This window comes from Aotus nancymaae, unplaced genomic scaffold (genome assembly GCF_030222135.1).
Source record: "Aotus nancymaae isolate 86718 unplaced genomic scaffold, 86718_ANA_hifiasm-v0.15.2.pri h1tg000108l, whole genome shotgun sequence".
Classification (NCBI taxonomy): Eukaryota; Metazoa; Chordata; class Mammalia; order Primates; family Aotidae; genus Aotus; species Aotus nancymaae.
The window spans coordinates 6,854,446-6,868,572 of record NW_026988523.1 but is presented as its reverse complement, the minus strand read 5'-3'; the positions used below and the strand labels follow the sequence as shown (position 1 = coordinate 6,868,572).

General features: G+C 37.5%; 1 protein-coding gene across 3 annotated transcripts in view; it reads right to left on the bottom strand.

The window, feature by feature from the left end:
• The window catches only part of RABGAP1L (RAB GTPase activating protein 1 like), a 726,923-nt gene that overhangs the window by 649,971 nt on the left and 62,825 nt on the right, over positions 1 to 14,127 (bottom strand). For all 3 annotated transcript variants that reach the window (XM_064370670.1, XM_064370668.1, XM_064370669.1), the window contains exons 4-5: positions 7,555 to 7,765; positions 2,958 to 3,132 (exon numbers count right to left, since the gene is read on the bottom strand). In XM_064370670.1, coding sequence (XP_064226740.1) covers positions 2,958 to 3,132; positions 7,555 to 7,765 — 386 coding nt within the window. The remainder of the gene's footprint in view (positions 1 to 2,957; positions 3,133 to 7,554; positions 7,766 to 14,127) is intronic.

Below are 14,127 nucleotides of genomic sequence, written 5' to 3'. Positions count from 1 at the left end.
CCCTTCTGTGGGAACTCCTAATCCTTGTGTCACAGGTGTCCAAGAGAGCCATCACCCTCACTGGGATTCCCTTCTACCACTGTTGGTGCCTACTCTTTGAAGGGTTTTACAGTGAACTAAGCATCACAGTGACAGTAGTGGCAGCCATGCTGGCTACTCCTGCTTCAGAAATCTTCCTTTAACTGAGAAACTTTTTCAGCTCTCATCCACAAACTCTGCGGAAAAAAAAAAAAGAAAAAAAGAAAGAAAAAAATAAATTGGCATTGCTGCACACTACATACTTAAGCAGTAAGAATGTCTGTCACCTGGTTCCTGAACTATCTGTGCCAAGTGTGTCCATCAACAGGGACTCAAATACCAAAGACTAAAGGTGTTCAGCACAGAACAGAAAACTGGGAACCAGACAACCAGATGACCAGTAAATGTAACTAAAAGACTTCAGATTAATTAAAAGCATAAGTATTTTTTAGGGCAGAGAGGAAGTTGTTGGACAGCTTCTGTAAAAGGGTCAGGTAAAACACAAAACGTAACTGGAATGCAAGCTATGTTACCAATAAGTCCCTTTATAAAATATAACTAAAATATATTTTTAAACATATTTTTAAAATGTTATAAAAACATATTTTTAAACGTATTTTAAAAATCCACATTTGTGTTTTATAATAAAGCAACAGGAAAGTTATTACTGAAAACTGTATGGCTCTTCAAAGTCAGAGACTTCCATTTGAAACCCAGCTCTATCACCCAGTCTCTTAGCTACAGGATAAACAATGGATAACCATACAATTTATCATCCAAACCACAACACTTTTGAGAATATAAATGAGAGTATTAGTAATAACCGGGAAAATAAGCATAACGTAAAACTGCTCCAGACAAAGAGAAACATAAAGTCACTTGTCTAACAAGTACAACTTGGTCATGAGTTGTTATGAGTATCAAACAAATACTTAGCACAGTGCCTGGCATAAGCTCTCTACCTATACTGGGTTATTCCTCATTTAGAACTGATGTCTCATTCATTACCTGGAGAAGGATTTTTAAAAATTTTTTAAAAGAAATTAGGTCTCATAATAAGGTTTAATAACCACTGTCATGTATTTCCCCTTTAAACAATATATTTTACCACTAATACCCCCAAAATGTTAACACTTTCTAAAATGCACTGTAAAAATTAAATTAAATAATAGATGGAAATAACAACCTGCAATGGAACAAATATGCTCTCTAGAAATAGAATTGATATTATTTAATACTATATCCAAAACCTTCTGGCCAAGAATTTCCCAGTTTTTTCCACTGCTTACCTACCATGAAAGCTCTCAAAAATAACAAACATTTCCCCTACTCTAAACCCAAGTGGATGCCACAATCCAAAAGACAGTTTCATACCATCAGTTATGGAACCCTCTTGCAGCAATTCAGTTTCCTTCTGCAGCAGCATTTCTCTCTCCCTCTCTAAGCAGCAGGTTCTCCAGGTCTTCAAAGCTCATTTTCTTGCTGTTGAGCTCCAGTGATTCAGAAATCACACAGGTGTGTTAAGTGATGGCTGCCAACATGAAATGCCAGGATTCTACCATCTGCTTCCCCACCTCTGCAGTGGAGTTCGTAAGGATCAGAAATAGCCCCCCTCATTCACAAAAACACACATATTCTTTCAGCATATTTATATTCACTGTCTACTATATGTGAGGCACACTAGCAGAACACTTATTCTCTCTCCTATCTATCAGACCATTTTAAACAAGAAGTCAGTAAAGACATAGATACGTAAGTGCTGGGATAAAATAGATAAAGCCCTATCTAAAAAAACAAAACACAAAACTTGAACTTCTTTCATAAGGCATGGGTTCTGACAGAGAATTTCTACAATTACAATCTAAATTATATGTGTTTGTGCATGTTTAGTTTAGTGTAAAACAAACTGATGACCAGGGCACAAGAATTGACATACCCATCGTGCTTTACATCAAACTCACAGAAATCTACATTTCCATGAATTTCCATTTTGTGGCCAGAAACAAACTCAAAACTCCTGTTAATAGAATGATTTATTCATGTTTCATGATAGAGACTAGAATAACTATTGCTTTCAACATTTTCTGCTGATAATTTATTTTTTCACAAGCAAACATACCTGAGACATTCCAATCCATGCCCATTATGAATGTCTTTGAAATGGTCACAAATACTGTGTCTAACAGTACAACATTTTAAAATTGGAAATAATTCAATAGATGTAGAAAAGAAGATTTTCCTATGTATTTAACAGCATTTAATCTATATCACTTCTCCTAACAATAATCTACCAATTAATAATTGCTATAAAGAACTTACTAGCATTTTCAAAAGACTACAAGTTGTTATACCTGCTCTATGTGAGCATTTATTTTTAATTAAGCCAGTTCTCTGGAGTAAAATATAGCCTCTGAGTGAGAAAGCACAAAACAAATAATCACCAGTGAAAACCACAGAGATCAATAAAATAAGCTTAATGCAATATCTAAATGAAAGCAATATGCAACTATCAAGCCCATCAGAGAAGAGGTATTGTTATAGGCACTTCTTTAAATCACGTGGACCAATCTACTAGGGCAAACTAATAAGAGAGCTGCAAAAATAGTCTCCCTTCTGAGCATAAGCAATTTACTACCTTGGTATGGTGGAAGGGCAGCTTATCCATTTCTATTTTTCTATGACACTTGCTAAGCTGTGAGAGTGCCCTACCTAAGCAGATATAGCAGACTTAGCTTTCCACATTCAGTTCTATGTCATTACAAATATTAATTTTGTCTTTAGAAACACACTCCAAATTTATGTAACAGTGAAATTATATGTCATATATATATAAATATATATATATAAATATGTCATATTTATATGACAGTGAAATTAGAGCTCAAAAATATTACCCTAATTCATCTCTATAGCAAATTGCTACACTATATTATACTTACTGCCTCTTTAATTTCACAGGAGAAAACATGGATCTGAAATTCTTCTGAACCATGGGAACTCTCTGTAAATGAAAAGCAATTGCTCTCCGTTGTTCCATCATGTCCACGTGCACAGAATAACACCTTATAGATTGGAAAAGATGCTATCTCCACATTGCTGGATTGGTCTATGATTCTGTAGAACAGTAATCAAAAGTTAGATAAAATATTAACTATCAAAGAAGAAAGACATATTTCCAGTTTGGTTTTTTAAAAAAGAACAAAGACAAATATTTTTACTATGACAATATAAGATATATAACCATAACTATCTTTTGATTTTTGAGACAGAGTTTCGCTCTTTTCCCTGGGCTGAAGTGAAATAGCCTAATCTTGACTCACTGCAACCTCCGCCTCTGAGTTCAAGTGATCCTCCTACTTCAGCCTCCAGAATACCTGGGATTACAGGTACCTGCCATCACACCCGGCTAATTTTTGTATTTTTAGTAGAGACACGGTTTCGCCATGTTGGCCAGGCTCATCTCAAACTCCTGACCTCAGGTGATCTACCCACCTCAGCCTCCCAAAGTACTAGGATTATAAGCATGAGCCACTGAGCCCAGCCAAACATAACTATCTTAAAATCACAAAAATAAACTGGAACAATGCAAGAGAGAACAAATTATCTTCATATTCATAACACACACACACACATACATATAAATTCTTTATCATCTTCTGACAATTTCTTCATTCCTGTGTTTCCTATGATCCAACTCATTTACTCCAAAGCTAAGTATACATGCCTGGTAACATCTGTATCACCCATCCCTAAAGTCTAGTCTTTTTCTGTTATGGCAAAAGGAATGCCAGTATAGAATACTACAGACTATCCCTGGAGAGTCCACTTTTATTCAGAGCAGCACCTATTAGTTTATCTAAGCCCCAATTTATTGTTCAACTGAGGCCCTTTGTACCACAGAAAAGGTCAGGTGGTTCCAAAGATGAATTCAACAATGGAATATAAAAGCTCAAAGGAGTCTGTGGGATTTAAAGGCAAATAATTCTGACTTTCCCTACACAAATCCTTACTCCTGGCTGGGCGCAGTGGCTCACACGTGTAATCCCAGCACTTTGTGAGGCCGAGGTGGGTGGATCACTTGAGGTCAGGAGTTCTTTACCAGCCTGACCAACATGGAGAAACCCCATCTCTACTAATAATACAAAAATTAGCCAGGCATGGTGACAGGGCACCTGTATTTCCAACTACTCGGGAGGCCGAGGCATGAGAATCACTTGAACCCAGGAGGCAGAGGTTTCAGTGCTCTGAGAACGTGCCACTGTACTCAATCCTGGGTGACAGAGTGAAACTATGTCTCAAAAACAAAACAAAATGAAAAACCAAATTTTAAGTCCTGGATTGATCTAAACATTCAACACCCCTTCAAGATCTCAAATTCAGAAACTGAGGGGTAAGGGGACAACTCCAGGAATAAAGAGTAAGTCAAAACACTAAATCTCTGTCAAGGTGTGTTTGGCAAATTGAAGCTAAACAGATAACATAGAAGACATTCTGGAAACAATTTTTCTTTGAAAAGATATTTTCACATTTTTAGAAGATAACATAAAAATAATATACATGCAAAACCCTTTCCTGAAAAACTCAAAGAATTTTTACCAAAACACTCTAAATTTATATTGCTTTTATTTTGGTACTCAGAAGTTAGCTAAAGTCTTCCCACATTCTAAACTTCAGAGAATGAGGCAAATCAGCAAGTGTTTTAGAAAGATTAAAGCAACTTACAGGGAATATTCCAGGTTCAAGACAAATTCAACCTCATTTCCTTGACCTGGTCTGCTTATTTGTTCATTCAGCAAATATTTGCTAAAATCTTGCAATGAATCACTGAACTTCCCTAGCCACTGAAGCTACAGCAGGGAAAAATACAAAGAACCTGTTCTCACAAGTTTATAACCTAGCAAGGAAGATATCCAATAAACTAAGAAGCAAATAAATATAATATAATATCAATTCAAAGAAAAGTGCTATGAAGAAAAAAAAAGGCCCAGTATGAAGGAGAGTGTTACATGATGTAACCAAGGAAAACTTCTTATGATAAAATGTTTACTGAGATGAAACTGAAGAGAAACAGAAAAAAACATTGGAAAATCAGGGAAAGATTACTTAGGGGGTATAAAGATAATATGCCAAGGCCCTGAGGTGGGAATTGGGACTGATAAGTCCTATGAGAATGAATAAAGGGCTAGTTATGACTGGAATATAGTGAATGATGAGAGAGAAAGGGAGAGGACAGTGGTACTAATAATGCAAGAAAACAGATTATCTTCAGATTCTTGCATATCTTACACACACACACACACACACACACACACAATTCTGCATCTTCTTTTGATGAATGGAGAGAGAGAAGGGAGGAGGGAGACAGAAGGATGGAGAGAGAGAGAGAGAGAGAGAGAGAAAGAGAGAGAGAGAGAGAGAGAAAGGAGTCCTCTTGAATGAGATTAATGTCCTTATAAAAGAAACCCGGGGCTGGGCGTGGTGGCTCACGTCTGTAATCCCAGCACTTTGGGAGGCTGAGATGGGCAGATCACCTGAAGTCAGGAGTTCAAGACCAGCCTTACCAACATGGAGAAACCCCTTCTCTTCTAAAAACACAAAATTAGCCAGGCGTGGTGGTGCATGCCTGTAATCTCAGCTACTCAAGAGGCTGAGGCAGGAGAATTGCCTGAACCCAGGAGGTGGAGGTTGCAGTGAGCTGAGATTGCGCCATTGCTCTCCACCCTGGGCAACAAGAGTGAAACTCCGTCTCAAAAAAAAAAAAGAAAGAAAGAAAGAAACCCCAGAGAGAGCTTACATTCTCTTCCACCATGTAAGAATACATGAACCAGGAAGCAGGCCCTCACCAGACACCAAATATGCTGGAGCTTTGATCTAGGAACTCCCAACCACTAGAACTATGAAAAAGAATTATCTGTTGTATGTTAACCACCAGTCTGTGGCAGTTTGTTATAGCAGCCCAAACAGACTAAGAAGAAAGGAAGGAAGGAGGAAGAGGGGAAGAATAAGTTGGAGCAGTAGGTCAACAGTGGCTATCATGATAAGGATTTCAAATATAACCGCAAGTGTGACTGAAGCAAAGGCTGAATGTAGGAGAGTAACATTCTCTGACTTTTTTTTTTAATTAAGATGGGGTCTCTGTCACCCAGGCTGGAGTGCAGTGGCATGATCTTGGCTTACTACAACCTTCGTCTCCCAGGTTTGAGTGAGTCTCCTGCCTCAGCCTCCCAAGTAGCTGGGATTACAGGCATGCACCACAATGCCTTGCTAATTTTTGTATTATTTTGGCCAAGCTGGTCTTGAACTCCTGACCTCAAGTGATCCACCTGCCTCAGGCTCACAAAGTGCTGGGATTACAGGCATGAGCCACCGCGCTCAGCCCTGACTTAAATTTAAAGAAACTAAAAGTTCGGATGACCTAATGTATTATACCTAATTAAGCTTAAGAGAAAAAAGTCATTTTGCTTCTTTACAGTCTAATGTAAATAACTTAAAATCTATGACTCACTCTAGTTTCTTTGAACCACTATTACTTGACAAGCTGAAGGCAGATATTTATGCTCATTCAGGATAGAGAAATACACATTACAACTATTTTTATAGTTTTATTTCTATTTATAATATTCTAAGCCTAATTGTTGATATGAGTTTGGATCTGCGGCCCCACCCAAATCTCATGTCAAATTGTAATCTCCAATGTTGGAGGTGGGGCCTAGTGAGGGGTGATTGGATCATAGGGGCAGTTTCTTATAAATGGTTTAGCACCATGTTCTCACTCATAGGTAGGTGTTGAACAATGAGAACACATGGACACAGGGAGGGGAGCATTACACACTGGAGTCTGTCAGGGGGAAACAGGGGAGGGACAGCGGTGGGTGGGGAGTTGGGGAGAGATAGCATGCGGAGAAATGCCAGATATAGGTGATGGGGAGGAAGGGAGCAAATCACACTGCCATGTGTGTATCTATGCAACAATCTTGCATGTTCTTCACATGTACCCCAAAACCTAAAATGCAATAAAAAAATAAAAATTAAAAATAAAAAAATAAAATAAAAATAAATTGTTTAGTACCATCCCCTCGGTGCTGTTCTCATGATAGTTAGTTCCATGAGACCTGATTGTTTAAAAGTGTGTGGCACCTCCCCACTCTCTTGCTCCTGCTCCTGCTCCTGCCATGTAAGACGATTCTGCTTCCCCTTGCCTTCTGCCAAGACTGTAAGTTCCTGAGGCCTCCCTAGAAGCTGAGAAGATGGCCAGCATCATGCTTCCTATATAGCCTGCAGAACCAAGAGCCAAATAAACCTCTTCTCTTTATAAATTATCCAATCTTAGGTACTTATTGCAGCGCGAGAATAAACTAATACAACTGTTCAAATGCTCCTTTCAAACAGTGAACAGTCTAAACCTAAACATGTTTACTTTGCATGTCTACAGTGTGAGTTCACAGTAAGTCCTACATGTGATGATGCTATAACATCCTCGTCACCACCCAAATGACTTACTTAATACATGACTAAAGAAAAAAACTTAGAACTTACCTCACAGAACCTTCCGGTACATTTGGCACATACAGGGTAACAGGAAAGGGGTACTGACTGGAAGCTTTCATGGTTGCCATTGCCCGTAAAGCCTCTACTTCATTACGTGGGGAAGAAACCTTCATACATCCTAAGTAGGTCAGTTTATTAAATAAAACACTGTCTTCTTCAGGTAGTCCACCTGGAGAAGATGATCTGGGTGTAGAAATTTCTGAAGAAACAAAAAAGAAATACTCAAAAGTCAATGCAAAACTCCACCATCATTATAATCTAGCCAATGACCACAAAGAAACGAAATATTTCAAACAAAATATAGGTCTCTCTGTATTTTCATGTCTTTTATATTTTAAATTTTTAGGAAAGAAATGAAATATTTCAAACAAAATATAGGTCTATCTGTATTTTCATGTCTTTTATATTTTAAATTTTTAGGATTTGAAATTTAGGATTCTAGGATTTTAAAATCCTAAATCTTATGTCAGAGTTCCAGAGCCAGCCATTTCGTACTCTCAAATCTCTCAAAATATTATCTTACTTAGCTATAAATTCTTCAGATGAGAGAAAAAATTTAAGCGTTATATTTTAAAAAATCAAAAATATGGAGTACAAGTAGGTTAAAGAAAATAGAACCTCTGGTCTCCAAACTCTCTATGCCAGAGCAAAAGATAAGCCTGGGAACTGAGTCGCACAATATTGCCTTTCTTTTGTTCCCAAACAGATAGCTGTGTCACAGGCCTGTGTCATGGCCTCGTCCATACGCCAGGGCACATATCTCCCCAGATGGCTTCCCTCACCGATTACTCACAAGGAAATTCCTTGTGAGCTTGTAAGCCCCTAAATCTTTTAAGATATGTATCCTCCCATAAACTAGCTCTACATCTGAGTTCTGTCAGATCTCATCCTGACAATGTCAATTATCAGCTTATCTTCGCAGATACAGGAGACAAGATCAGAAATCATCCCTTCACCTACACTAAGATGAACGCATAACTGACTTTTTCCTCTACTCCCTCTTTTCACATGTAAAATGTAGATTTATTAGGATAGTCGGAGCCTCACAAGAATGTAACCCACTTGCCTCACTGCCTACCTTTCCCTCTTTAACTTGTGTTTGCACTTTCCCCTTCAAACACTGAAGTTCTCAAAACCCCTCTAGAAAAGCACAGGTCACAGTTGCTACTGTGGCTTATGTTTTTCCCCAGGCATATACTAAACCCTTGACTAAATAAGCCTCTATCGATTGAGACCTGCCACTTTTGGGTTAACAAGGGATATAGAACAATAAGGAGAAAAAACTATGCTAAAGATAGTGTGTATTAGGCCAAAAATAATGAGGATTAAATAAAAGCAAATCAGTTAAGTTTCTCTTGACTGTAAAGATCCATCATTGCACCACATTTATTAAGCAGCCTAACTTCTTAAGCAAAAAAAAAAAAAGCAATGTTAAAATGTTACATCTCATACCAACAACAAGTGTCAAGCTCCTTATCTCCCTCATTCCTGGTTTGCTGGCTTCTATGAACTATGTAAGTGTTCCAATGGAATATTTTTCTTCAAAATAATTATTTTCAATGAATGAATCTATGACTGTTTCACCCAATTCCATCCTCATCATAATGAATTTCTTTAAAAAAAACTCATCATTTTATTCTAAAATAAATGCAGGCAGCAAAGGTCCAATTGTGGTTAGAGAGCATCCATCTGCATGTATAAGGTAGTATAACATTCTCTCTTCATGTCCCCACCTAAAATCCATATTCTGCTACCTCAAATGCTTCCCTTCTGTTACCTACATTCATGCTGCACAAAATTAAGCATACATGTATCACCTGAACTAGGTCCTTGCAGCATTTTCAGACTGCCATTACCTGGATTCCTCTTGTAGGATAGGATTTTAATAAATAATTCACAAAAGCCATTTCAAATTCCCCCACTCCAGCTCCTAAATATTATGCTAAAATATGAAACTTCACCACTAACTTTTTTGTTAAGGAATTAAAGCCATTCAAAATGAACTACTTCATCTACATGTTCTTCAACCACTGAAACATGTTTTTCTCCTTTTTTCAGTCAGTTCAACAGAATGTATTTCAAAAGGGATAAATAAAAAACTACAAATACATCTTAATATGTTTAAATTATTTGTTTTGTATTATATACATATATGTTATTACATATTTTTCTTAATGTAACAAGCACTTATGCAGCAACAATAAGAATGATGAGCCTGAGTGATTAAGTAGTTCAAGTGGTCTAACATATGTGTAACTAGAGTCTTAAAAAAAGAAAAAAGGCCAGGCACAGTGGCTCACGCGTGTAATCATAGAACTTTGGGAGGCCGAGATGGGCGGATCACGAGGTCAAGAGATCGAGACCATCCTGGCCAACATGGTGAAACCCCATCTCTGCTAAAAATAGAAAAAAATTAGCCGGGCATGGTGGCACACGCCTGTGGTCCCCACTCAGGAGGCTGAGGCGGAAGAATCACCAGAACCCAGAAGGCAGAGGTTGCAGTGAGCCGAGATTGCGCCATTGCATTCCAGCCTGGTGACAGAGCAAAACTCCGTCTCAAAAAAATTAAAAAAATAAAAAAATATATAAATATATGATGAGTGGGAACTAAGGAGAACCAATAAAAATAATATAAATAAAAAAGAGAAAAGAGGAAGCCAAACAGAAGTTGTTTGAAGAGGTATTTCACTAATCTGTGTAACCCAAGATTCATGACTCTATTAGACCCCAAATATAAAACAGTACAGAAATTGATCCAAAAATAACAAACGAAAAAATTGGCAGATAAGGCCTATACAGTGACTATTATAAATATGATCAAGGATTTAAAGAAAAACATCTAACAAAATAAGAAGAAAAATGAAAGACATAAAAAAGAACCAAAAGAAATTCTAAAGCTGAAAAAATGTAAGCTCTGAAGCGAAATATGCCCTAGGTAGATAAAATAGCAAGTTTCTAAATTGCAGAAGAAAGGAGGAATGTTAAAGGAAGTTCCTTGGGCTACAGGAAAATGATACAGAGAAAACTGAAGAGCACCAGTAGGAGAAAAAGACCTATTCCTTAGATTTATAATTTCTTCAAAATATAACAGACTATTTACCCCTTCCACACTCTTTGTGGAAGCCTTTCTCTTCTTCTCCTTTCATTCTCTTTTCTCTACCTAAATGAAATCAACTTTCTGCAAAAAAAAAAAAAAAAAAAAGACTATTTGAAGTTAAAAAAAAAACCCACAGTATTTTGTAGAATTTGTAACATATACATTAGCAAAATGAATCACAGCAGAAGCATAAAGTCCAGAAGGTAACAAAAGATTCTTACAATGTACATGAAGTGTTATGATATTATTAGAATGTACATGTGTTAAAGACTTGGGTTATCAACTCCAGAGCAATCACTAAAATAATAAAACAAAATTACATAGCTAATGTGCCAATAATGGAGATAAAACAGAACATTAAAAAGTAATCTAGAAGAAGGCAGGAAAGGGAGAAAAAAAACCAGAAGAGACAAAGAGAAAACAAAGAGCAAGAGAGTAAGTACATTTAGATCCAAATATATTAAAAATTACATCAAAGGAAATGGTCAGCTTTTTCTGTAAAGGGTCATATGGTAAATATTTTAGGTTTTGTGGGCCAAGAGACAAAATCTACAATATTATGCAAACATTTATACAAGTGAGAAAACAACCTTCCACAGACTTTTTTACAAAATTTAAAACTTAGTTATGGATGCTGAAATTTGAATTTCATGTAAGCTTCATGTGTCACAATATTATGCTCCTTTTGACATGTTTCAATCATTTAAAAATGTAAAAATCATTTCTACTTTGCAAGCCACACCATAAACAAGTAGGAATGGAATTTGGCCCACAGATAATAGTTTGCTTACCCTAGTCTAAACCCAACTAAAAGACTGAGATTGTCAAACTGGATTTTAAAAAGCTATCTACAAGAAACACACTTTAAAGACAAAAGTAGGTGAAAAGTTTTTTTTTTTTTTTTTTTTTTTTTTTTAAAGTTTCAAATTAAGAGTTTAGTCTAGTTCTGTTCTTTTTTTTTTTTTTTTTTTTTTTTTTGAGACGGAGTTTCGCTCTTGATACCCAGGCTGGAGCGCAATGGCGCGATCTCGGCTCACCGCAATCTCCGCCTCCTGGGTTCAGGCAATTCTCCTGCCTCAGCCTCCTGAGTAGCTGGGATTACAATCACGCGCCACCGTGCCCAGCTAATTTTTTTGTATTAGTAGAGACGGGGTTTCACCATGTTGACCAGGATGGTCTCGATCTCTTGACCTCGTGATCCACCCGCCTCGGCCTCCCAAAGTGCTGGGATTACAGGCTTGAGCCACCGCGCCCGGCCTTTTTTTTTTTTTAAAGGAAAATATATACCATGCAAACGCTAATTATAAGAAACCAAAGGTGGCTATATTAATATAAGAAAAACTAGACTTCAGAACAAAGAATTTTAAAAAGAGAAAAAGATATTTCACAACGCTAAAATGATCAATTAATTAGGAAAACACAACAATTCTAAGTGACTATGCCCTTAATAGCAGAACTTCAAAATAGTTGAAGCAAAAACTAGCAGAACTCAAGATGATTGAACTGGGCCAGTCAAGTTGAAGTGATAAGTCTGTTATAATTTCTCTCTTCTACAGATTATACCTGAAAACTCTTGACAGAATCTAAAAAGCAACTACCTGAGGACTTTCTTTCTTTCTTTTTTTATTGAGATGGGGTCTCGCTATGTTGCACGGGCTGGTCTCAAACTCCTGAGCTCGAGCGATCCACCCACCTTGGCTTCCCAAAGCCCTGGGATTACAGACATGAGCCATCACACCCAGTCTCTTTTAAAAAGGCAAACAGGAACAGCTAGATTGGAGAGGAAAGTAAAAACCTGAACCTCTGTTACAGTGCTGTGTTTTCCATTTTTCTCATCATCACCTCCCAGCTTTGACGTAAGGGTGGCCTGAGTTACGGAACTGTGCAGTGAGCAACAAAACAAACAAATCCAGTATTTCTGGCCAAATAACAGAAAAAGAGGTCCCTGCAAACTAGAGAGTATTTGGGAAATCATGACTTGTTTCTGTTTTGTTTTCTCACCCGGTTCTAACACAGGCTAGCCCCAATCACAGAAATGCCTGCAATGGCTGGTAGTGGCAGTGATACTGTAACCATCTACAATCTGGAGGAAAAGAAATGTGTCTCAAAGGCTAAAATACCGAAGTAAAGAGGCTCCTATAGTCCAAAAATGGAAAAGAAAATCTCTATCATTTTTCCTCTCTTTTCTCTCACTACTTTGTCCAAAAGTTGGCTCCAGACATGCGATTCTGCACAGCACAAAGCAGTAAAAACTGTAAAAAAGAAACCTGTCTTTCTACTCAGGGGAAGGAGGAAAATGGGCCCAAGAAAGTCAGAGAGTGTGAGGAAATCTTAGAGGGGAGAGAGCTGAAGAAGGTAATCCCCTAATTCTGTGTGTGAACTAATAAACTGTGTACGCATGTAGAGCATGTGCTTCTGAAGAAGCACAGCAAAGGTTTTAAGAATTGAAATGACTTCGAAACCAGAAACCAAGACAGATCTTGCAGTCTGAACACAACCAGAGAGAATGTCTACTTTAAAAACAACAACAAAAAACAAACAAACAAACAAACAACATTCTTCAGAGGATTTTAACAAGAAATAGTCGAAACACGTAAGATTCAAAAAATCTGGGGAACAAGCCAATTACTCAACAAACAAAAAAACATAAAAGGGTGACCTATTCTTAAGTGAAAAAATAATCCACAGACCAATCCCAAGATGTCCTAGTTGTTGGAATCATCAACTGCTTTAAAATTGGTATAATAATACTCTATAAAATAAATGCGAATACACCTGTAATGAATAAAAATATCATGAAAGGTGCTGTGATTACATTCCCTACATAAATGTAGCATAGTTCTTATTGTGTAGCAGTTTGGCTATACCTATACTTACCCTGTATCAAGGTTCAGAAATGAATCACAAGTTCCCTAAGCCAACTAGGATAATCCCATCCCCTCTGTCAGATTGACTTATTTAGAGGTTTGAATGTAACCCAGGCCTACAGCTATCAGTTCATGTTATTTCCCTCACCACTAGAAAATGGTTCCGTTAGTCCAGAGTGAAACTCAGAACTTTTATTCAATCAGTAAAAGAGGCCAGATCCAGGTACACTGGCTCACACTGGTAATCCCAACACTTTGGGATGCTGAGGTGGACGGATTGCTTGAAGCCAGGAGTTCAAGACCAGCCGGGGTAACATGGCAAAACCCCAACACTGCAAAAAAAAAAAAAATTAGCTGGGCATGGTGGCACATGCCTGCCATCCCAGCTACTCAGGAGGCTGAATGGTAGGAAGATTGCTTAAGCCCAGAAGTTCAAGGCTGTAGTCAGCCGTGATTGCACCACTGCACTTCGGCCTGGATGACAGAATAAGACCCTGTCACCAAAAAATTAAAAAAAAAAAAAAAATCAATAAAAGAATGAAGACTTTCTCCTTGACACCAGGCATAAACAGGTCACCTACCCTTACCTACTACCAG